Here is a 23,714-nt window from a genome sequence, read left to right on the forward strand (position 1 = left end):
CAGTGCTGTGAAATCCTGGCATCCTAAATGAAGCTGCTACTGTATTGCTATTTGCAGTTTTGTGAGCTATTTAGCATCAGTCAGAGAGCTCTGGTGCCACAACAAACTATAAACCGCAGATCTCCATAGCAAAGTGGTGTCAAACTAAGTGATTTCTGCAGTGCGGATGCCACCTCGGAGTGCTTAGATGCGCATACTCAGGTTAGCAGAGGGAAAGGGATGACCCAGAAGTTTAGGATCTGGTTGTCTGGGGTAAAGACCTGTGACTTAAGGGTCTCAAGGTGCTCACTGCTCCCTCTTGGTCTTTGCAGGCAGACGTTGGCCCCGGGTCGAAATCACCATGAGTAGCACCCTCTCGCCCACCGACTATGACAGCCTGGAGATCCAGCAGCAATACAACGACATTAACAACCGCTGGGAAGTGGCCGACGAAGACTGGGATAATGAGAACAGCTCGGCCCGGCTTTTTGAGCGTTCCCGCATCAAGGCCTTGGCAGGTGAGAGCCGGCAGCGGGTTTAATTCAGCAAGGATTTTGCACTGATGTGGTCCTAAAATGTGTGACACGGTGCCTCTGCACATGTCCAGAGTACCTTTCCCTTACCATTGGAGATCTCTGTGTCTGCAAATGCAACCCACTATTGTTGAAGGAGAGCATAGTGGTTTGAGAGACGGATTATGGTTTAACTTACTTCTTAGTTTCATTTATTTTACTTACTAGCTTCATTTAAGAGCCAGTGTCTTGTAGTGGTTTGAGTGATGGACTATGACACTGGAGACCAGGGTTCAATTCCTAGCTTGGCCATGGAAACCCAATGGGTGACCGTAGGCAAGTCACACTCTCTCAGCCTCAGGAGAAGGCAAGGGCAAACCTCCTCTGAACTAAGATTCGGTTCTGCATTGCCAGGACAGAGAGAGGATGTTTTGTGTGGCTTTGGCAGGCAAGCCCAATGCTAATCCCCCTTGGATCTCCCTCCTTTATAGTTTCCGGCTTGCTTTCCTTTCCGGATCTTTATCTTTGTGTGTATGTTGTGTGTATGTTTGTGAGCAATTGGCTCCCTTTTCTCTTCCACTCAGAGAGAGGGACGGGGAATGAATCAAAGGTGAAACTTTCCATTACCCATTCCTATAAGAAGTGGTTTGGTGAAGATGACAAATTTTAACAACCGGTTTGGGCAAACCAGCTGAACAACATTGGATAAAGACCATAGAAGCAGGAAAACGTAGCCCAGGGGATGCCTGCAACCCCAAACCTCTAGCTTTCCTGTATTGGAGAGGGCTGAGATGAAGACGCCAAAGAGTCTCTTATTCACTCAGTCTTCTCCCTGCCAGTCTGTAAAATGGGCACAATAAGAATGGAAGCCCTAACTCAGGAGCAAAGATCTCTTTATCATGCTTAACCCTCTGATATGAAGTGACAACAGCAACAGCCACCTGTTGTCTGCGCATACGTTTTTCCGTTTCGACATGGGAGCTTTCCCCACCATTTCTTTTTGGTAACATACTGAATGGCCTCCTTGGTTTATGATCCATCGGACTCTCTCTACCATCCGTCCCCCGGGGAAAATGCCAATGAACCCAATGCTGGCGAACACAAGCCAAGGACACAGCAGTCTGGCTTTGGGCCATGCTGTCCATGGATGGAGCAAGCATGGACTTGAGCAAGCGGCTTCCTCCAAGCCAGTCCAGGGCTTGAGTTATTCCATAGTTCTCTAATTATTGTTGTTGTTAATTTAACCCTAACCCCACGATAGGTTTGCCTTAGGGTTGAAAGGACTCAAAGGCACACAACAACAACAAACTCTGTGTGTGTGTGTGTGTGTGTGTGTGTGTGTGTGTAAGGAAATGAAGCAGTGAATAAATATGTCCGCTGTGGCGAGCATCAGGCGCATGATTGGGATGGATTAGCACAGTTTAACCGCCTATTGTGTTTGTCCGCCAAGCTTCAGGCCAGCCTGGGAGCCTTGTTTGCGCAAATGCCAAACGCATGGGAGCTGGCTGTGTGGGTATTCGTAGCAAAAGGATGGAAAGACACTCTGCACATGGTCAGAGGCACTTGGCCAGTTGTGCTGACGCTTCCAAAGCTCCAAACCCCAGCGTCCAAGACCCTAAGGCTGTGGGAAGGTGCAAAACGACACCCCTCACTTGCTTGATTTATTTTATAAGCTGCAAATGCAATGCAACGGATACCAGGATTTCTGCATATGTTTGCAGAGAGTGTCATTGGACCTAACCAAGTCTCTCTGTTTGAGATTATTACGAGAAACGCCTCCTTCCCAACGTCCCACCGAAATTTCATTCCCTCCAAGGACAAAACATGGGAAGCAGACATGGAGCAAAGCGTTGGTTTGCCCAGCCCTGAACAGCGGAGGAGGCACGCTGAGCGTTCATGGCCACACAAAGACACACAATGGGTTGCAAATCCCACATTGTTTGGCCTCTTGGGAGGCTGGGTGAGCTCATCTTTTCCTCCCTGGCTCCCCCATCCTCCCACTGGCTCCATCGTCCAGTTTGGTTTCTGCCCTTTGAACCAACTTTTGGGCCCACAGTTATGGTTATGGCTGGGGAGGAAGAGATGGTGGAAGGCCAGAATGCAGAATGGGAGAAATGCAAAGGAAGGGCGGTTGTCGTCCCTTATGGCGACCCTATGGTACGGTTTTCTTGGAGAGGTTTGTTCAGAGGAGGCTTGCTGTTGTTCCTCTCTAAGGCTGAGAGAATGTGACTTTGCCCAAGCTCACCTTGTTAGTTTCTATGGCTGAGCGGAGAGTCAAATCCTGATTCCCCCAGAGTCCTTGGCCAATGCTCAAACTTGCTCAATGCTCAGTCCTTGGCCAATGCTCAAACAAAGTGCTCAAACACTGGGCCCTTGGTATCCATTGAGATTTGGTTCCAGGGCCTTCCTTGGATACCAAAAACCATGGATGCTCAAGTCCTGTTATTATTATTATTATTATTATTATTATTATTATTATTATTATTGAAACTAAATTGCAAAGACTCCCACGGTCAAGAGAAGCCCCAGCACACACGCACACGTTGTTGTTGTGTGCCTTCAAGTCATTCCTGACCTATGGCGACCCTATCAAGAGGTTTTCTTGGCAAGATTGGTTCAGAGGAGGTTTGCCATTGCCTTCCCCTGAGGCTGAGAGAGGGTGACTTGCCCAAAGGTCACCCAACGGGTTTCCACGGCTGACCAGAGAATCGAACCCAGGTCTTCAGAGTGTAAAGAGGTCTTGTAGCAGCTTTGAGACTAACATGTTGGCAGCGTTAGCTTTCGGAGACTTGAGCCGACGTCCTCAGATGCATTTGGTGGCATGGAAAGCCAGGGACAGACCTCTTTGTGCCATTTGTGTGCGAGAATGTCAAGCCAAATTCAAAATCCTTTGTGCATGGAAAATGAGTCATAATCTGACACACTGCGCCACATTGGTGGACACATGGACTCCTCTCTTTTGGAGGAACTCACAAACCTCATCTTCCCCATCCAAACCTGCTTCTCGGAGCTGAAAAGGAGACCCCAAAGCCCTGCCCTTTGCTCCCCTTCGTTGTCACACATTCCTGTCCTGGATATGGAACCTAGGTCTATTCAGTAAGAGCTTTGGCTAAACCCCAGTGCTGGGATTTGCAAGTATTTCAGAATATCTCTGTGTGTGTTTGTGTGTGCATATGGGCAGGCCGCCCTGCCCTCTTTCCCTCCTCCTTTCCATGTCTGCCTGGGCTCAACACACACACATATATACACACACACACACACAACAGAGTGTGCCTTTTCGGAGCAACCCAACCTGTTTTTATGTTAATTTCCCAGGGCCTGCCCTGCCTGCCTGGCTGGCCTCCCTTGCAACACACTCTTGCCTCTCGCTCTTGCACCACGGTGCCGGAGGAGCAGGTTTCCTTCCTGCTACCTGGGCCCAGGTGTTGTCGGTTTGGTGGCAGGGGTCTGCCAGGGCAGGCCAAGCGGGTAGGGCGGGCATACCCCCCTCGGCTGCCAGGATGTACCAACCTGAGCCAGAACTGATGGAGGTGATCCAGGGTCCCACACCACCCCCTGAACTCTCGCCCGCAGCCTACATCAACGCCGTGCAATATGCCAACGTGTTGGAGGGCAGGTTCAAGCAGCTTCAAGGTAGGGGTGTGCGGAGAGAACCTTTCCGGAGGGACGGAGTGGGTCTGTCGCCAGTGTGGACTCCTACCCCCATGATCCAAAATCTCTTCGCTCTGTTGCAGGGACCCTAATCCCCAAAGTGTTGTCAGGAATTAGCTGAACACACACGCCGGACATGGCTGAGATTCTTTGGCGCTGCGTCCAAATGCCCCCAAGCTTAAGAGAAAGGGTGGGTGGGCTTCCAACCATCCCTCCCCCCCCCCAATTTCTTCAAGGTAGGTCTTGTTGAGAGAGAAGTACGATAAGCACAAGAGCCTGGAGAGACAGTGTACCTTGGTGGGTACATAGATAGTTGACATATCTGTCTCTGAGACCACCCCAACCACCCGGTTCCACAACGGTGTTCTAGGAATGCTCACCTTGACCTCAGACATCCTCCCCTCCCCTCTATGGCCACTGCCAAAGGTCGCTCTTTATTGATTTAAAAGGTTTGCGTTATCCATCAGCCAAAGTTTGAGACACGCCAGTCAGTCGTTTTTGCAAAAGGAAAGCCCTGCAGACAAACAGCCACCCCTTTGGAAACTGCCAAGTGGTGATGTTTGGAACGAAGGCTGGAGGAAGACGTTGAAATGCTTGGCAGGGTGTGTGTGTTGTGTTTAGGGGGGGTAGGTCTTTAAAAATATCCAATTTTAGGAAAAACAATGATAGGATTTTATTATTTTTTCAAAGAAAGATCCTACATTAAAAGGCTGGGGATCATGGCCTTCTTTTGGGGCTGAAAAGGTATCAAAATACTTACCAGCTAAGTGGTACTTTGGGCTTTTGGGGAGATAATTCTGCAATCGGATGCCACCATGAAGAAGGTTTCCTGAATGCTGCCCATCTTTCTATGAAGGTGGCAATACTGCGGAAAGGACAGTTCCCCCCTAAACTGTATCACCTTGCAAAAGTTTCACCTCCAGGGTTAAGGATCGCCATATGCAAAGATTCCTATAGTTCCAGGTCTTAACTCCATTTTGTGAGCAAACAGCTCATCTGCGATGGCTTTCCCCAAATTAATTGACAAAAGAGTACTACGATTTGAACTTGGGAACGTTCAGCACCCTCGGCGGGCAACTTGTGCCAAAGCTTGGTGAACTGCAACTCCCACAATATCTCTATGCTGGCTATTGCTGATGAGGGTTGCAGTCCAACACCAACGCAAGGGTCACAGTTTGCCCAGCCCTGATCTAAAAATTTTGTAGGAAAGGGACCCTTTGCCAAGACCACGATCCTACCATCCTTCATAACACACCTCTGGACCAGGATTAAGGAGATGCCATTCCAAGTCATACAGCTATGGGCCAGTCTCCCCATCCTTCAACCTGTCCTACCTCCCAGGGTTGTCCTAAAAGTAGGGAGAGCTTTGAACTCATGGAAGGAAAGGCTGGATACAAATGCAATAACTAACTAAATAAACCCCACTTGGTTTTAAAGAAGCCATCCATCCAGACTAGTCCTCCATCCTTACTCTGATCCTTTCTGATTTAGTAGGACAGCAGTTTTGATCCAGTTTTGTCTTTGGGTGATCCTTGTATTGGGTTGGAGATGACTGTGAGCTCAGAGGCCTAATACAAATTGCATTGGTGTTGTGGGGCAAGGAAGGAGGCATTTGCTTGGGTTTTGCAAAATGGCACATGGGAAGCGCGTCTGCCATGCAAAGCCCCCTGGTTAAGGCCCCTTGTCTCTGATGTTGGAAGGTGGCGGTTTCATTTTGTGCCAAAGCCCTGTCATCAGTTTTGTATCAAAAGGCTTAATCCTGCAACGTAAGAGCAAAGTAATAATGAAAGGGCTGCCCTTGGATATGTCGAAAGATCATTTTACCACAACCGCAGCCAGGTTGGCACATATCTAGTGTTCTTGGGCCCACTTGACCAAAGACGTGGTTATCCTCAGTTGGAAAATATATCTGGGTATGATGGCAGTAGGTGACTTATATAAACTATAAGACCCTAAAGCCATCGAAATGCATGAGTAGCAGTAGATGTGCGTCATTTCTTGCAGTTCCCAAAGATGTGCAAAATAAAAATTAAATAATAAATAAATAAATAAAATCTTTATTTCTATCCCGCCCTTCCAGAAGATCAGGGCGGCTTACAACAGTGCGGTATGCGCACAAATACAAAGTTAAAACCATCATAACAACAATATCTAAAACAACAATAAAAGCCCCAAAGCCCGTCCTCATGGCCACGAAAGAGGAGGGAGGCCCGCAGGATCTTTAATCGGGGAATGCCTGCTTGAATAGGAAGGTTTTCAAATCCTTCCTAAATTGGGCCAGGGTGGTAGATGAGCGGAGCTCGGTGGGCAGCGTATTCCAAAGGGCTGGGGCAGCTGTAGAAAAGGCTCTTCTAGAAGTAGAGGCCAACCTGGCCCCAGGCACCTTCAGCAATTGCTGCCCGGATGTTCTGAGGGTGCGAGGCGGATTGTACGGGGAGAGGCAGTCCTTTAGGTATCCTGGGCCCAAGCCATTTAGGGCTTTATAGGTGATAACCAACACCTTATATTGAGCTCGGAAGCGAATGGGCAGCCAATGAAGGTCTTTAAGTACAGGTGTTATATGGCTGGTCCTGGATACACCAGTGACCAGCCGGGCTGCCATATTCTGTACCAATTGAAGCTTCCGAGTTTGGTATAAGGGTTGCCCCATGTAGAGTACATTGCAGAAGTCCAGTCTTGAAGTTACCAGAGCATGTACCACAGTTTCTAGGTCCCTCCGGTCCAGGTATGGGCGCAGCTGGCGAATCAGCCGAAGCTGGTAACAGGTGCTCTTGACCGTCGCATTCACCTGAGCAGTCAGATGAAGCGACGAATCAAGAAGCACTCCCAAACTGCGCACAGAGTCCTTCACGGGGAGCGTGACCCCGTTCAGGACAGGTGGAACCACCGCCATTCCTGGACCGGGGGAACCTATCACTAGTACCTCCGTTTTCTCTGGATTAAGCTTGAGTCGGTTTTCCCTCATCCAGTCCATTACTGACTCCAGACAGGCCACGAGAGGAGAGACGCCATCCCCGGTCACTGCGTCAGTCGGAGACATAGAGAAAATAATTTGGGTGTCATCAGCGTACTGATAACCCCGCGCCCCATGTCTCCGGATGATCTCTCCCAGCGGTTTCATGTAAATGTTAAATAGCATGGGAGACAGAATGGCTCCTTGAGGGACCCCAGTTTTAAGGGCCCGCTCGCTGGAGCACACGTCTCCCAGCTGCACCATCTGGGACCTCCCAGAGAGGTAGGAACGGAACCACTGGAGCGCAGTGCCCCCAATTCCCACCTCAGCCAGGCGCCCCAGAAGGATACCATGGTCTATGGTATCGAAAGCCGCTGAGATGTCCAAGAGCACCAACAGGGACACGCTTCCCCGGTCAGCGCTCAGACGGAGATCATCGACCAGGGCGACCATGGCCGTCTCAACCCCGTGACCCGCCCGGAAGCCAGTTTGAAATGGATCCAGACAGTGTCCGAGTTATCGCAGTGATCACTGGCAAGGTTGCCATCTTACCAGCTTTGCGATACCCATTGGGTATCTGTGGCGGGAAAAGAAACTCAGAGTTGTGGCTAAGCCTGCAGTGAATAGACTCCAGTTTTTGGCTGACTTCAGCACTTTCTCAATGGCGCTTCAAAATCTTTTCATCCCAAAGGCTAGTGACTGACAGGTCCTGGGAAAGAGAAAAGTATTTCCTCCCTGGCTTACCCAACATCCCTCTTTTTGGAAGTCCAATTTGTGTCCTCCTCGTGGAAAGTGGCTCGTCTCATGCGGCTGGCAGGAAGGGATTGTGGGCAGACAATGGCTTTTATAGCATGGCACCGGGCGAGCGGATGGTGTATAGCTCTATAGCTTAGATTCTTTATTGCCAGCCTGGTCCTGGCATGAGATTTTCAGAAAAGATGCACTTTTCTGGATCACTTCACTAGAGGAAGGTCATGATGTTTTAGTAGTGGCACAGCATGGCGTCATGGTTTGAGCATTGAACTGCGACTCTGGAGACTAGAGATTGGCCATGAAACCCATTGGGCGGCTTTGGGCAAGTCACGCTCTCTCAACCCCAGAGGACGGCCATGGCGAACCCCTTCGGGAAACTCTCGCCAAGAAAACCCCATCATAGGTTTGCCTTAGGGTTGCCAAAAGTTGGGAATGACTTGAAGGCACACAAGACCAAATGACAACAAACCTCACCTTTGGAAATCCCTCCCTGTTGAACCCAGGATTGGTGCCGACTGCTTTCATTTCAGTGCCGGGTTAATAAGTCGCTTATGTGCCTGGTCCATTTTCAAGGCCTGTATTCAGTGCTGCTTTTATGGTTCTGCTTGTTTCCAAAGTGGATGTTGTATAGTTTTATTTGCTTGTTTTATTTTCTCATGCGGTGTGTTACGCCTCTTGTGTACCATGCCTCTGATGCCTTTAGGCAAAAGGGTGAATCCAAAAGACAGTTTGAGAAAATAAAATAACCGTTTTGTCCGAGTCGGGCTAAGAGTTGCTGATAAGCAAGTGTTTGAGATCCAAGTGTGGGCATAAGGTTGATCTAGAGAGTCACTTTCTTTCTCTTTTTGCACCAGACTCTGGCCAGTGGATCTTTGGGCTGCAGTAAAAGAACAAAATAAAATGCAAAATTAGATCCCGTAAACCTGAAGGCTTAGACAGGCACCCCTTGTTTTGGATTATGGGGCTTTCTATAAAAGAAGTCAAGCCCTATAACCCATCCCCTGGCATTTGAGAGAGAAAGGCCATTGTTCAGGATGGGATGTAGATCGAAGCAGATATGGTTTTCTTCCAGCTTGGAAAGCAGCCTTCTCCTTGTTTAAAGGCTGCCCACTAATGAACATGAGAGAGAATCATGGGTTTTTAAAGTCCAAAGGGACTGCAAAGGTCACCTAAACCATCCCCTTTCCATGCAGGAATACACAACTAAAGCACTCCGGAAAGCGATTCCACCAAAACGTTAGAAAGAAGTGATAGTAAGAGATGTCTGAAAAGGATGTCTCGGAGAATAGTGGAGGTCTTTAAACAGCTGCTGGATGGTCATCTGTCGGAGGTGCTTGGATTGAGAGTTCCTGCATGGCACAAAGGGGTTGGACTGGATGACCCCCTTGGGGTTTCCTCCAACACTACGGATCTGTGGTTCTTTGAAATCAGGTGCTCGGAGGAAGCATGGCGTAGGCTTTGCTCCGACATGTTCCCCAGTGAGTCAGGCTGAACGGCAGACCAAGCCCTGGGCTCAGCTGTCGAGGTTGTCTCTACTTGCGCCATGTGCTTACGTGTTGCGTTGGGGCAGAAGAGCAGCACCTGCCTGGGCTCCAGGGCAAATGCCAGCTGTGCAGAAACCCATGGAAAACCATTAACGCACACAGAGAGAGACACATACACCTCTAACAAGGAAACCTAGAGCCTGCATTATACTTCCACTGCAACCAAGACTAAGCTTTGTGGTGGCAGAGTGGATCCCAGCTTTGCAGTGTGTGAGTGGACTGTGCTTCTGAGCATACGCAGAGTGCCAGTGCTTGCCTTTCCCTCTGAAACAAAGGAGGAATAGACCCTTCGTTCCATGTCTTTTGGCCTTTGTTTTCTTCCGCTGGAGCCCAACTCATCCTGGTGTTTTTCCTCTTGCATTGCATGCAAATACAGTGCAAATAGGGAGAAGAGACAGAGGGGTTGTAAGCAAACCTGGGTTCTTTGTGCACACAGTTTCATCTTTAAAAGTGCTGTAAAGCTGAAGCCTAATCTGCACTGCAGAAATAATGCCGTTTGATACCGCTTCAAATGCTGTGGCTCGGTGCTATCGAATCCTGGGATTTGTAGTTTGTTGCGGCACCAGAGCTCTCCAACAGAAGGCTAAATAGCTCCAAAAAACCCTACACATCCCAGCATTTCATTAACATGGAGCCGTGGCAGTTAAAGTGGTGCCAAACCAGATTATTGGTTGCCATCCACAGTTCAGGTGATATGGGATGCAATGGCTTAGCGAACTGCATCCGTAATTCGCAGCTAGAAGAAAAGATGGCTTTTGACACTGTCAGTTATGTCCTAATAATAATAATAATAATAATAGTAGTAGTAGTAGTAGTAATAATAGTAATAATTTTCTTGCCCAGCTCTCTGCATGGATCCAGGCAGGGAGCAACAACAGTCAGACAGACAATTGTAGTAACGCACTAGAAACTTCCCAGGGTTGAGTAAAACGTTGAGTAAAATTCACTCTCACCAATTATATCTGCCTGTCTCACTTTTTTATTGATTAATCTGCCGATTAGACCGACTAATGTCTGCAGGGGTTGGGTTTTTGCTTTCTTTCCCACAGCATAATCCTGTCTGCATTTACTCCGGAGTAAGCCCCACTGTGCTTACCTTCAGGTTGTGAATCCTGTTAGCGACAGGTTTAGCTCGGTGTTACATCACGTCGGTCTCCTTTTGGACATTGAGCTCTTGGCACAGCGTCCGCTGGGGTGATGCCAAGGCCTTTTACTGTAGCCATCCTGGTGCCAGGTTTGCACCTGCGGCAGAAGGGAGAGAAAAGAGGTGGCTCTCCTGGGAAAGCGGCCTCATTTCTCTCCTCTCTTTCCACCTGGGGAACAGGGGTTATCTAGTCGCATCTCCCTTCCCCTGGCTAGTAAATGGACAACACTTTGCAAATGCATTTGTCAAGGATCTGATCTCAACCAATTTCTCCAGCCCTATGTGATGTTTTTCCCCCATTGGTTCCATCACAGAAAATAATACTTCCCCTCTGTCCCATTTTGTGACCCGTGGCTTGCTGTCCCAGGGTTAGGGCATGTGGTCACCCTGGATTAGGAGAGCACCTACACTGTAGAAATAATGCAGTTTGATACCACTTTAAGTGCTGTACTCCCTTCTATGGAAACCTGGGGTTTGTAGTTTTACTAGGTCTTGTCTGGCAAAGAATGTGTGGGTGGCTCACAAAACTACGAACCCCAGGATTCTGGAGGATGGAGCCCTGGCAGTTAAAGTGGTGTCAGACTGCATCATTCCTACAGTGTAGATGCACCCAGATTGTTCCCAGGTGGGTTGTTGCAGAGAAAAGGCAGCTTTTCCTTGAAATTATGCTGCAAAGGGTACATATGAACTTGCCCCACTCAGGTCACGGATGGGACAGAGAGGGAAGACAGCAAAGTAGCATGGACCGATGAAGGCTGGCATGGTTGGCTATGGCTTGTCTCCTTGACTCTGAGCTCTGTGTCCTTTGCCTTGCAGATGAGCGAGAAGCTGTGCAGAAGAAAACCTTCACCAAATGGGTGAACTCGCACCTGGCCCGCGTCACCTGCCGCATCAGCGACCTGTACAGCGACTTGCGGGACGGACGCATGCTTCTCCGCCTTTTGGAGGTTCTTTCAGGAGAGCAACTGGTAAGTTGTCCAAAGAGGAGCAGGGCATTTCAGGGTCTGGAAACATAGGGCCCAAACAGACAGGCCCAAATAAAGCTGCTTTGAGTCACTTTGGAGGTTTGCTGTTTAAATGATGCATGCATCCTAAGAGGACAGAAGCTGCGCCGAAGCTGTGCTCCAGTCCTTAGGACTGGAGTGTGGCTTTGGTGCAGCTTCTGGCTTCTTAGGAACATACGTCATTTAAACAGCACACTTCCAAAGTGGCCTGAAGCAGCTTTATTTAGACCTGTCTGTTCAGGCTCATAGTTTCCTAGGACCACAACTTTTCTGGGAATGAATGAGAAACACTCTGAGAGAGCGTGACTTTCCCAAAGGCTGATTTCCATGGCTGAGCAGGGATTCAAATCCTGGCCTCTAGGGTCATAGTCCAACACCCAAACCACTATACCACTTTGCACACCTTTTGGGATCTGTGCCACAGATGTTGCCTGAGTGACTTTGAGGCAGTCAAGGCTTGGCCTGCCTCACAGGGTTGTTGTTGTGAGGAGCTGGGCTTTCTGGAAGACAAAGCAGGATATAAGTAAAAATTGTTGTTTCTGTTGTTGTTGTTGGGCACCTTCAAGTCATAAGGCGGCAGTCAACAGCCTTCGGAGAGCCCTTTCTGTAAGCTCCCTCCCTGGGAGGGCTGAACCCAAGATAACCTGTTTTTTGACACGGATCTCAAACCGTGGCACGGCTCTCAAAAGCTTTGCAAAGTGGTGAGAGATGTCATCGCATGGGTGTGACTGTGCATGCCCACAGGTGTGGTAAAGGCCTACCTTGTTATCTAAGAAAAATATAAGGTGTTGCTTTATGGGACGAACCAAGACCTGTCGAATGGTTTGGGAAGGCCTCTGGCCTGACCCTAGCAAAGCCAGGCATGGCTGCCATGGGTTTGCCACGTCTCCCTAGACCTCTCCAAGCTGGCATTACTTCTGAGTGCCTCCCCACCGCACGAAATTGCCCCGGGAGAGAAAGCCCAGCACCTGTTCCCAGAATCCCACACGTTGCCTCCCGCAGCCAAGAGGGGAACGGCTTGTTCCCTGACCGAGCGAGGCGGTTTTTCCGGTTCCTAAAGAGACTGGCGGCAAGATCCACCCTGCCTGGCAGCTTGGCAGGTGCTTTTTGCCAAAGATGCTGAATTTTCTAGCTAGCATTAACAGAGAGAGAGAGGGAAAAAAGCAGCCACAACAGAGATGCTGAAGTGTGCTAAAAGATGCTGGAAGCCTCCAGACACGATGGGAACGGAACAGGTCTCCTTGGATCCATTTTGGCTAATCCCTACCACACCACCCTGGGATGGTGGCACACTTAGCCACACAGAGGTGGTTGCCTCAAGCAGCACACAGTGGGAGTTGGCAGCACAGGGTCAAAGGAGAGGGATGTGTGCTGGGGTCTTGCACCATCTGGGTTAGCCTACCCCTTTCAGACGTGGTGCATGAGGTTGCCAACTTTTTAGCGTTGATGAAAGATGCCTTCAGCCATCCAGTTGGCTTTGGTACATGGAATGGAGAAGGATGCCTCAGGCGGCCAAATGTCTCAAGCCAGGCCTGGTCACCATCAACAGGAAGGAGGTATTGCAAAGCCCAACACTCCTCCTTTTAGTACCAGGTGAATCCAAACTGAAACACTGCTGCAAAGGCCTGGTCACCATTGATAGGAAGGAGGTATTGTAAAGCCCAACACTCCATCTTTTAGTGCCAGGTGAATCCAGACAGATACACAACCACAACCACACTGAATCGGACACCTTAAAGGAATGCCTGTTTGCATTCCTCAACCTGTTTGTATGGTTTTGTCACATGCAAAGTCTATCCTTAGGCTGTTTTTGCGAGCTGAGACAAGGCAGATGGCCACTGTAAATATAATGCTGGCTTTCCTTCTGAAAGCATTAGGCTATACTTGAATTTATATGTTCAGTTCCTACAAAAAACTAATACAATTCTCTTTCTGCATACAATGAAATCTAATTATAATTCAAGCCCAGCTATTGAAAAACAGACCCAAACGCTTCCTAAATTATGACCAGCAAATCCTTCCATTGAACGATAGCAGTTCTTGCAGCTATCCTCTAACATCTCACTGCCATTTCTAAGCAAAATAATCCCAATTTCAATATCCCAGCGCTTTAAACTCTCATTGTATTTTCTGTCGCTCCTCCTTAAAATAATCCCAAAGCGTCCTGATCCTTTTGTACTGCAGTCCGTTTCCCTTTTTTGCTGGTCAATTTGATGGTTGCCGCTTTCAACGCTGCTTTCCCTTTTGGTTTGTTATGTAAGTTGCCCTGGAAATAGAGCAACATCGAACGGCAGGGTAGGATTGCACCAAATAAAGAAATGAATCGATACGGCGAGAGACGGCGACCAAATACGTGTTGAGATTAGAGACATTCAACTATGAATAAATAGTATCGGAGATCCTTAGGGGTGGAATGTGTATTGTGTCCGTTGCTTGAAAGCCTCCCCTGAGATTTTAGGGTTGCCAGGTGTATATTTTACTTTTTAAGGGATATTATATAAGGAACGTTATAAGACATAGCAATGGCATGGACATTTCTGTACCACTTCATAGTGAACCCAGCACCCTCTAAGCGCTTTTCAATCTAATGGTAGCCTGCAACCATCCTGCGTTGGGAGAAAGGCGAGATATAGAGAAAAATAAAGAAGCAGAAAGAAATGCAAGCTAATCTTGTCACACTTCCTTTTGCATCCATCAGGAATAAGCTCCGCTCGAGGTGCCTTTAGACGTCACTTTTGAAATGCAAACCCTTGAGATGTCGCAAGGATGGCTAGGGGAATGTTGCTAAGCAGCCTTGTGCGATACTCATTCTCTCAACCCACACTGTTCTTCCCAATTGCCAATTCCGCCCCCGGCCCGCGCCGTCTCTTCCCCCCTTTTTCCCAGCAGATCTCTCGGTGGAGCCGGCTCTTGAGCCACTTTCCCCACTTGAGCGGTTTAGGAAAACGTCAGGCTTGCAAACGGGGAGAGGACATTCTTCTCCTGGGCAAGGCCTGCCCTGCCCCACCTTTGGGACGTTTGAACCCCGGTGACACGGAGACAAAAGCGCTTGCCGCGACTCTCCCTCCGTCTGGGAATGCCATAGCAGAAAGGCGGGTCCCATGCCAGTCTGACCGGCTTCCTGGCTGGGTGCAACTCGGTGTGTCCGGGCTCAGCCTGTTGTAAGCATGCCAAGCCTACTCAGAAGCCAGCAACGAAGCATGCAAGAGATAGCGGCAGGTGCATTTCCCTCTGTGCGGGAAACAAAACAGCAGGGCGTAACGTACGGCTTGCTGGTCATTGGTATTGCCACCATTTTGGATCCACATTTATGTGTGTTTAAAAAGATACACTGGGTATCCAGCAGCCTGGCATCCCCTCCAACTGTCCCAGTTTGGCAGGGACAGACCCTGTTAATCCTGTGTCCCACTTTTGCATCTGCTTTCAAAATGTCCCAGATTTTCTCTCTCTGTCCTTGGCTTACTTCCATTGGAACTAAGAGCTTCATCTACACTGCACAATTGATGCACATTAACACCGCTTTAACTGCCCTGGCTCAATGCTATTGAATCTGGAGTATGTCGTTTTGCAACATAGTTAGCCTTCTCTGTCAGAGAGCTCTGTAACACAACAAACTACAGATCCCAGGGTGAAGGCCAGCAGAGAAGGCTAAAGACCTTATAAAACTGCAAATTGCACAGTTGCATAGGATGGAGCTAGAGCACTTCGAGTGGTGTCAAACTGCGTTATTTCTACAGCTAAGTTACTTTCTTTCAATGTGAATATCAACCCAATGCACAAAGGTTGTGACAAAGTCAAATTCTTTGCCAGGAACAAGAATTCGGAGATAAAGACTGAAACAGAGAAGGCCTAACTTCTTCGGTTCATATGCATCCTAATCTGTTTGGAATAAACCTGCTCTTTAGGGCAATGATTCATATTTCCAAAAGAGAGGTGCTAGACTTATATGTAGGGTGAGATCGTATCCAGTGCCAGCAAAACTGGGACTTAAATCCTTACTGACTCATACTTCCACTCTTCATGGTGCCCAAAAAATACCTGCCGCAAAGGGTTTCCCAACCCTTCAGAGCAGTTTTTTGGGGGGATGCTATGGGAGGTGTTTGCAGGAAGAGTCGGAGTCACTAGTTCTGTTGAAGAGGCAGGATTCGGAAGATTATCCTTAGATCCTGGCATCTCACAATTGTAGTTGACCTCTTTGTTGTTGTGTTGTGCATTCAAGTCATCTCCTACTTAGGGCAACCATCCAACGGGGTTTTCTTGGTAAGATTTGTTCAGAGGAGGTTTGCCATGGCCTTCCCCCGAGGCTGAGAGAGTGTGACTTGGCCAAGGCCACCCAATGGGTTTCATGGCAGAGCTGGGAATCGAACCCTGGACTCCAGAGTCCTAGTCCAACGCTCAAACCACTATGCCATACTCTAGCACCTGGAAAAGGCCTTCTGCACTGCTTAGTTGACTTGTTGACATTGACTCCTGGTTCAAATGAATTTGTCCCTTTCCTTCTGCCAGCCCAAGCCAACCAAGGGCCGAATGCGCATCCATTGCCTGGAAAATGTGGACAAAGCCCTCCAGTTCCTAAAAGAGCAACGCGTCCATTTGGAGAACATGGGCTCTCACGACATTGTCGATGGCAACCACCGCCTCACCTTGGGCCTCATCTGGACCATCATTCTCCGCTTCCAGGTACAACGTGGCCGTCCTCTCGTCTCCTTCTCCCCTCCTTCTCAGATGCTTTTGTTGACCTTCCTGTCATTCTCTCTGTACATGTTCTGAAAACGTGTGTATATGCCAGGGGTGCGGGCAACTATTATTATTTTTAACCTGAACGAACACCTGTCTAGGAATTTCTAGGTCATCCAGTGCCATTCTGTGGTCAAAATCTGCTGGAAGTTGACCATAGAATTGTGCTGGACGATCTACAAATGCCTAGAGAAGTGTTCTCTCTTGGAATCTCTCGGTCATCCGGTGCAACTCTGTGGTCACGATCTGAAGGAGGTTGACCATAGAATTGTGCTGGAGGACCTTCAAATGCCTAGAGGAGTGTTCTCTCTAGGAATCTCTAGGTCTTGCAGTGCAACTTCTGGCGCACATTGACCATAGAGTTGCACTGGAGAACCTAGATAGTCCTAGAGAGAGCATATTAATAAAATCTGTGAATAATCAACTCCACAAAAGTCAAAGTGGAGGACCAACTGTATATGTATGTATATATATATATATATATATATATATATCCCAAAATCTTGCAAAAATTTTGTCTGACCCCTGGACCAATGGGGTTATAAATATGGTGGAAATCCCACATACATCCATTACAGTGTATTTTGGTTCCCTAAAGGCTACCAAAATGGTTTTGGGGAGGTCACAAACAACCCACTGGTTGCTCTTTGCCCACTTCTAGTATATGCATGAATTGCACAGAAATGGCATCCAGGAGGGTCAGTTGGCAGCCTAAGTCCAATCTTCGTAGTAACAAGTTACAAGTAACTTAATCACCTAGCATTAGCTACTTTGAGGAAACAAGGGTGCAGCAGTTACATTGCAAAGGTAACCCAAAAAGAGCTGGGTTACTTTATTGGTGCAACAAGGAAGTTCCTGGTTACTCCAAATGTTATTATTCTGCTCATGAATCCTAATTTGGCCTCCTCTCCTTGACAGAAGAGTAATGCAAAAGTAACAGTGCAAAAAGTAACTTTAGGAAGAACCACCAAAACATTGGGAAGGACTTGACCCTGGCCCCGTTTGCACAGGCCCTGATGTTTCGGATGCATTGTAAACTCTTTCCGTGTGTTTTAATAGAACTGACGTTTTATTGTGTGTGTGTGTTTGTGTTTTTTAAATTGTAATATTTCATTTTTGGCTAAGCTTTTATTTTTGTGGGCTACCTTCGGCTCCCTTGGCAAGAGAAAGGCAAGGTACAGATGGAAGATAAGTAAGGGAGCAAATAAGCAAGTAACTAAAGATGCAACCTGGAAAGATTTGCATTGTGTTTGAATCGGTGCAGAATTTGTATTGGTTTTTAAAATCATGTATGCAAAACATTACAAGGTATGTGTTCACCGAGGGCATTTTTTCTTCTCTGCCCTCCCTTAGATCCAGGATATCAGTGTGGAGACGGAAGATAACAAGGAGAAGAAGTCAGCTAAGGATGCCTTACTACTCTGGTGTCAAATGAAAACGGCAGGGTAAGGGAGAAACTGGAGGTTGGGGGCCACAAATAGCCCTATTTGGATCAGCAACTGACTGCACCCCAAGTTCAGATCTAGCTTGCTTGGATGTGATGCAGTCCTATACCTCCAATCTTGCTGGAAGCATAGGACTGCAGTGAGATAGAAAAACGCACAAGCGTCCCACCAGACTGCAGAGGAAAAAAGCTTTAACCATCCAAAGTCTGAATTTTTGTATTGTTAGGCATAACAATTGCTATGGCATAACAGTTTCTGGTTTTTTAATGCAATTGAATGTTAAGCTTCTATAGCTGTATACATCCTTTTTACATACATGAAGTTCAACCAGCCTGATACGTCTCGAATATATGCTATTGCATTCATTTCACCTTCCGCATGTGTTTCTGATGTGCAGTTGTTATTGACTTGTGTGTTATTGGATATTTGTTGTTGCTGTTGTTGTTATGTGCCTTCAAGTCACTTTTGACTTATGACGACTTGAAGGTGACCCTATCGTAGGGTTTTCTTGCCAAGGTTTGCCATTGCCCTCCTCTGAGGCTGAGAGAGTGGACTTGCCCAAAGCTCACCCACTGGGTTTTCATGGCTGAGCCAGGATTCGAAGCCTGGTCTCCCAGGGTCCTAGTCCAACTCTCAAACCACTAGATTACTATCGCTCCTTTCCAACCTCTTGATTCATTCAGATTTTCCAGTCTTCTTTCTCTGCAGTCCGGTGGCACTCTTGTGTATTTTTGCATTAAACTTTGTCCTGAACCGATGTCAGAGGAGTCGGAAATGGTGGGGAAAGAGTGGTCAAAGTAACTGTACAGAGGCATTCTGTACATGCTCAGAAGCTGTGCAAAATGTCCTGCAACATTTTTCGAGGGTTATCGCAGCACCCTCCTGTTTGGAGAGGTTTCTTTGTTGGTGCTTTTTAAACACGCAACATAAAGGTGTCATTCTGTGGCTGTAAAGTACTGATTCAGATAGGGTTTGCTTGCTTTTATTCAAAGTTTCCTGCCTTGAGCTTCAGGGATGGGTCAGATCTCGAAACAGAATGAATAAACAGGAACATGATCTCTCCTGATCCCTCTTCTCCATATCTCTTGTGTGTTTTCAGGTATCCAAATGTGAATGTACACAACTTCACCACCAGCTGGAGGGACGGTCTAGCTTTCAATGCCATCGTCCACAAACACAGGTCAGTGCGGGTGGCATGGGATAGTTATGTTTAGACTCTGGATTCAGTGGCCTGAGAATAGCCAAATGGCACGGGGCATCCCTTCATATTAGAAGTGAATGCCAGCCAATGTGGTTGCCAGGAAGGTTGGTAATATTAAAACAATGTACGTAAACCCTGGTTCAAACCAAATGACTTTTTAAAAATATATGCTTGGTTTTCTCAATAGGCCGGACTTGATAGACATCGACACCTTGAAGAAATGCAACGCACACTACAACCTCCAGAATGCCTTCAATGTTGCTGAAAAGGAGCTGGGCCTCACCAAGCTCTTGGACCCAGAAGGTGGGTTCCCTGGGCGGCCATCTACACATTCGTCCTGCTCTTCCAACTAACATGACCAGTAGCCAGGGATACTGGGAGTTGTGGGCCAAAAATGTAACTTTTCTAAGCCCAGGTTAAAAACAACAACGCAGAACTATCGAGCTCAGTAGTACAGTATTTTATATTGGCTGGAAATAATTCCTCAGAGACTCAGGACATGTCTGCATGGGCAAAAGGAACCTATCCCTCCATCCTCACAGCACCCTGTCTTCACAATGCAGGATCAAAGCCCTGGTTTGAGTGCCAGTTCTGCATCAAATCCACCCAGCCCTCCTTTAAACCGGATTAAAAAGATGTATGTTTTGCACTGGATTTTCCAGGAAAATCAGGAACACTCTGGAGTGACGTCAAACGCTCTCTCTTCCAAAAGCCAGGGCCAACATAGAACCATAAAGTTGGAAGGGACCCCAAAGGCCATATAATCCAACCCTCTGCCATTCAGGAACCCACAACTAACATATGTTGTTGGCACATATGCCATGCTGTGTTGCCTGGCACCACAACTGCTGCAGGACCAGGATACTCTGGGAATGGATGCTTTCCCAACCCTGTCTGAATGTACTTGACCACTAAGCCATTGCTGCTTGTGGCATTGGGTGGCCACTATAGGAAACAGGCTGTTAGATTAGACAGGTCAGCAGGGCTAACCAAGCGCATGGGTTGGGTGACCATCAAAATGCTCACCTGCCAAACCAGGCATTAAATCTCCTGTATTGCCCTGTTCATCTCACTTCTTCATTGTTCTTCCACATTTCCCCTAGATGTGAACGTGGACCAGCCAGACGAGAAGTCCATCATCACCTATGTGGCCACCTACTACCATTACTTCTCCAAGATGAAAGCCTTAGCCGTGGAAGGGAAACGGATTGGGAAGGTATACCAAGAACAACTGGAGTGGTGCTCAGGGAGATGTGGCAGAGGGGAAGAACTAATCCAAATGGTAGTGGCTATCTTGGGAACGCAGACAGAGGAGAAAACTGGCAGTTTGGACTACATCGCCCTGAATTCCCCAGCCGCAACAGTGGACATACTATCTGGGTGATCCTGGGAGTTGTAATTCAAAAAGGTTATTTTTCAGGTGCAAGGGAGGAAAGGCAGACTGGAAGAGGTTTTTATTCTTATTCTTCTGGAGCAACCTGCAATCTCAGGGTGTCCAGGGCATTAAAAAAGAAGTTAGCAATTCTTAGTGAAGTGTCCTAGGTTCTAAACTAACTAGACAAAATGGCTTGTGCCAAGCAGTTGGCAAAGGGAAAGATGGATTCTCCCATGTCTTTGGGTTCAGCTATACCATCCAGAATAGTTTAAGCTGCTCCTGGAGTATTTTGATCCTGGATTCCTCTATTAGCTATTCCCTTTGCTGTCTACACATGTGTCCCCATTGTGTCTCCTGATGCCACCCTCTGAGATTAGAAACCTGGCACCCAGCGTCAATCACATGAGCTTGGCACAAGGTAGTCACCTCCTTTCCTTGCATTCATAAACAGCCTCGAAATGACCGGTTTGCCCTTTCCTCAGGTGCTGGACCATGCTATTGAAGCAGACAAGCTGATAGAGAAGTATGAGACCCTTGCCTCTGACCTGCTCCAGTGGATCGAGCAGACCATCTTGACCCTGAATGACCGCAAGCTGGCCAACTGCCTTAGCGGGGTGCAGAACCAACTGCAGGCTTTCAATACCTACCGCACTGTGGAGAAACCCCCCAAGTAAGTCCAAGATTCAAAACTTGGCTCTGAGTGAAGAGGGAGACAGTGAAGTTGTATGGGCATCTTTGGGGAGTAGTTTAACTGTGGATTCCTGTATGGCAGAGGGTTGGACTAGCTGGCCTTTGGGGTCCCTTCAGCTCTAAGATGCTGTGCTGGGTTTTGGAAGAAAGTGGGTCTGTCTCCCTTGAATCTTTGGATGGCCCTGTAGCCAGGGAAAGCCAGTGCTTAGCTTGCTGGTTTGGACAATCCAAGTTTTCATCTTCTCCTGGGTCCTGAAAGTCTCAGGGTGACTTTGGACCAACAGAGCCAGTCTTACTAGTAGGAAGAATCAGGATCCACATTTGGGAATATGGTGAAAGGGCAGCAAATTCTTTGTTATTTACTTTGCAATGATTACCTTTTTACTGCCAGGCATGGAGTGGAGGGAGCGATGCTTGTGGGATTTTTCCACCTCATCGTTCTTTTCTTTTGTGTTTTCTTTTCTCCACTGCCTCATTCCCAGGTTCACAGAGAAAGGGAATCTCGAAGTTCTGCTGTTCACCATCCAGAGTAAGATGCGAGCTAATAACCAGAAGGTTTACACACCGCGAGAAGGAAGGCTGATCTCTGACATCAACAAGGTGAGGCAGCATGCGTAGGTGATGGAAGATGCAAGGATTCAGGGCTGTGGGAAGCTCCCCTAGAACCAAATTAGAGATAGGCAAGGAGGTGCAGAAACTTGCCTTCTCAGTGGGATTGTCCATGGCTTGCCCACCATATCTCCTGTCAGACACTGGTCTTTAGTGGGAAGTAGTAGCTCCATGGTTTTATCCCTTCTTCCCAGGGCTGGGAGCGTCTGGAGAAAGCAGAGCATGAGCGAGAGCTGGCCCTGCGCAATGAGTTGATTCGGCAGGAGAAGCTGGAGCAACTGGCAGCCCGGTTTGACCGAAAAGCGGCCATGAGGGAGACCTGGCTGAGCGAGAACCAACGCCTTGTTTCCCAGGTTTGTATTCCATGGAGAGCAAGATGCATGGGCATGTCTGCACTGCAAGGCCGGCCCTATCATTGGGCAGAGAAAGTCAACCAACTCAGGCGGTGGATGCGGTGGGACAGTAGTGTCACTCCCCTGGCCATTCCTCTCTATTTTAGCAGGGTATCCTGCATGGCATGTCCACTTAAAATATACCCATGCTGCCCCCATGGGTGCTGAACTTCACTTCTTTGTGTGGAATGGCAAAATGGAGGGACCCTCTTGTCCTGTGCTTCATGCCAAAAATGGGCTTCGGTGCACCATGCAAACATTTCCCTACTTCCAAATTCTGCAGGGACTATGCCTCTGAATGAGAGCAGTGTTGCTCTGATACGAACTGAGATGCTTTGAGAAAAGAAAAAGTGACATTGAAACCAAGGGAGTGGTATAGCTGAAGGAAAACAGCATTGTCTGGATCTCCTGTGAACCAGGAAGGTCAACAGCTCTATAAAAAAATTAGTCTAGGGGGAAATCCAGTCTTTTGTCTCCAAAGTCCCGCTTTTGTCATGGGATAACCACCAACAATGAGCAGCTCCCAAAAGCAAAACCGCCTGGGTTTTTATGGATGAGGTGGTTTATCATGCAGCCGCCATGGAATTTTACAGGGATTTCAGGTGACAAGGTTTTGCATTTGCAAGCCTTTGCACTTCTCTGCTGCTTTCTTCTTCTTCTTTTTTCCTTACCATCTCTCCATGGAAGAGAGAAAGAAAGCAGTGTCTTTTGACGGGCAGAACTATGAGCCTTTCCCAGTTGGAAAGATCTGTGGAGTGTTGTGATGATAAACCCACCATACACAACTTTTTCACACTACAGAATTGTAGCATTATAATTCCACTACAACTGCTATGGTTCCATCCTGTGTAATTCTGCAATTTGCAATTTAGGGAGGAGTATTTCAGATTCTTGCCCAGAGAGCTCTATTGCCTTACCAACCGACAGTCTCCAGGATTCCCTAGAAGGCAACCTCAGCAGTTAAAGTAGAATCATATCACTACAATTTTGTGGTGTGAAAAAGCCCATCGTTTTCAGCTTCCCATCTGAATGCACCTGAAGTCCAGAAGCCACAGTGAACTTTGCTACCGTCTCATCTATGAGAGGCTTTGAAAGCTTGCAACACTTTTTAATGTCCATTTTGGTTGGCCCAAGAAAGGTATCACTGTTTTGTGGATCTTGGATGATGCAGTACTAATAAATGTATGTATGAACTTCTAGGATAATTTTGGGGCAGATATTTCGGCGGTGGAGGCAGCAGTACGAAAGCACGAAGCCATCGAGACGGACATCGTAGCCTACAGCGAGCGCGTGGCCGCCGTGAACGCGGTGGCGGCTGAGCTGGAGACGGAGGGCTATCATGACATCAAGCGGGTGCTGGCGCGCAAGAACAATGTGGCGAGGCTGTGGGACTACCTGCGGGAGCTGGTGGCGGCCCGCCGCGAGCGCCTGATGCTCCATTTTGAGCTGCAAAAGATGTTCCAGGACTTGGCCTACCTCATGGATTGGCTGGAGGAGATGAAGGTAGCGGGGAGCAGGGAAGGAGAAAGTTGTGCATGGTACCTCCAAAGTAATATGCCCTACCCAGAGCTCTGAATGCTCCTTTTAAAAGCAATTGCTGATGCAGTGGTTTGCAAAGTGCATCCCACAAGTCATCAGGACTTCCCTGGTGCAATACCTGAAGTCCCTGAACAGCCCCCACAAAGCCCCCAGGTGAAACAAATTTTTGGGGGGGATTGAGGCAAG

General features: G+C 47.9%; 1 protein-coding gene across 3 annotated transcripts in view; it reads left to right on the forward strand.

Annotated features, from left to right (window-relative positions):
- The window catches only part of SPTBN2 (spectrin beta, non-erythrocytic 2), a 56,629-nt gene that overhangs the window by 14,454 nt on the left and 18,461 nt on the right, over positions 1–23,714 (forward strand). Inside the window, exons 3-15 of one of the 3 annotated variants that reach the window (XM_042439252.1) lie at positions 312–497; positions 2,327–2,340; positions 4,031–4,124; positions 11,353–11,504; positions 16,047–16,220; positions 17,631–17,722; positions 18,822–18,902; positions 19,111–19,226; positions 20,027–20,139; positions 20,781–20,968; positions 21,471–21,588; positions 21,792–21,950; positions 23,190–23,492. In XM_042439252.1, the coding sequence (XP_042295186.1) occupies positions 341–497; positions 2,327–2,340; positions 4,031–4,124; positions 11,353–11,504; positions 16,047–16,220; positions 17,631–17,722; positions 18,822–18,902; positions 19,111–19,226; positions 20,027–20,139; positions 20,781–20,968; positions 21,471–21,588; positions 21,792–21,950; positions 23,190–23,492 (1,761 nt within the window). In that variant the 5' untranslated portion in view covers positions 312–340. Of the gene's footprint in view, positions 1–311; positions 498–2,326; positions 2,341–3,820; positions 4,125–11,352; positions 11,505–16,046; positions 16,221–17,630; positions 17,723–18,821; positions 18,903–19,110; positions 19,227–20,026; positions 20,140–20,780; positions 20,969–21,470; positions 21,589–21,791; positions 21,951–23,189; positions 23,493–23,714 lie in introns of those variants that run through there. The other 2 variants (XM_042439249.1, XM_042439250.1) reach the window with 2 other exon arrangements.

Source organism: Sceloporus undulatus, chromosome 9 (genome assembly GCF_019175285.1).
Source record: "Sceloporus undulatus isolate JIND9_A2432 ecotype Alabama chromosome 9, SceUnd_v1.1, whole genome shotgun sequence".
In the NCBI taxonomy this organism is placed as follows: Eukaryota; Metazoa; Chordata; class Lepidosauria; order Squamata; family Phrynosomatidae; genus Sceloporus; species Sceloporus undulatus.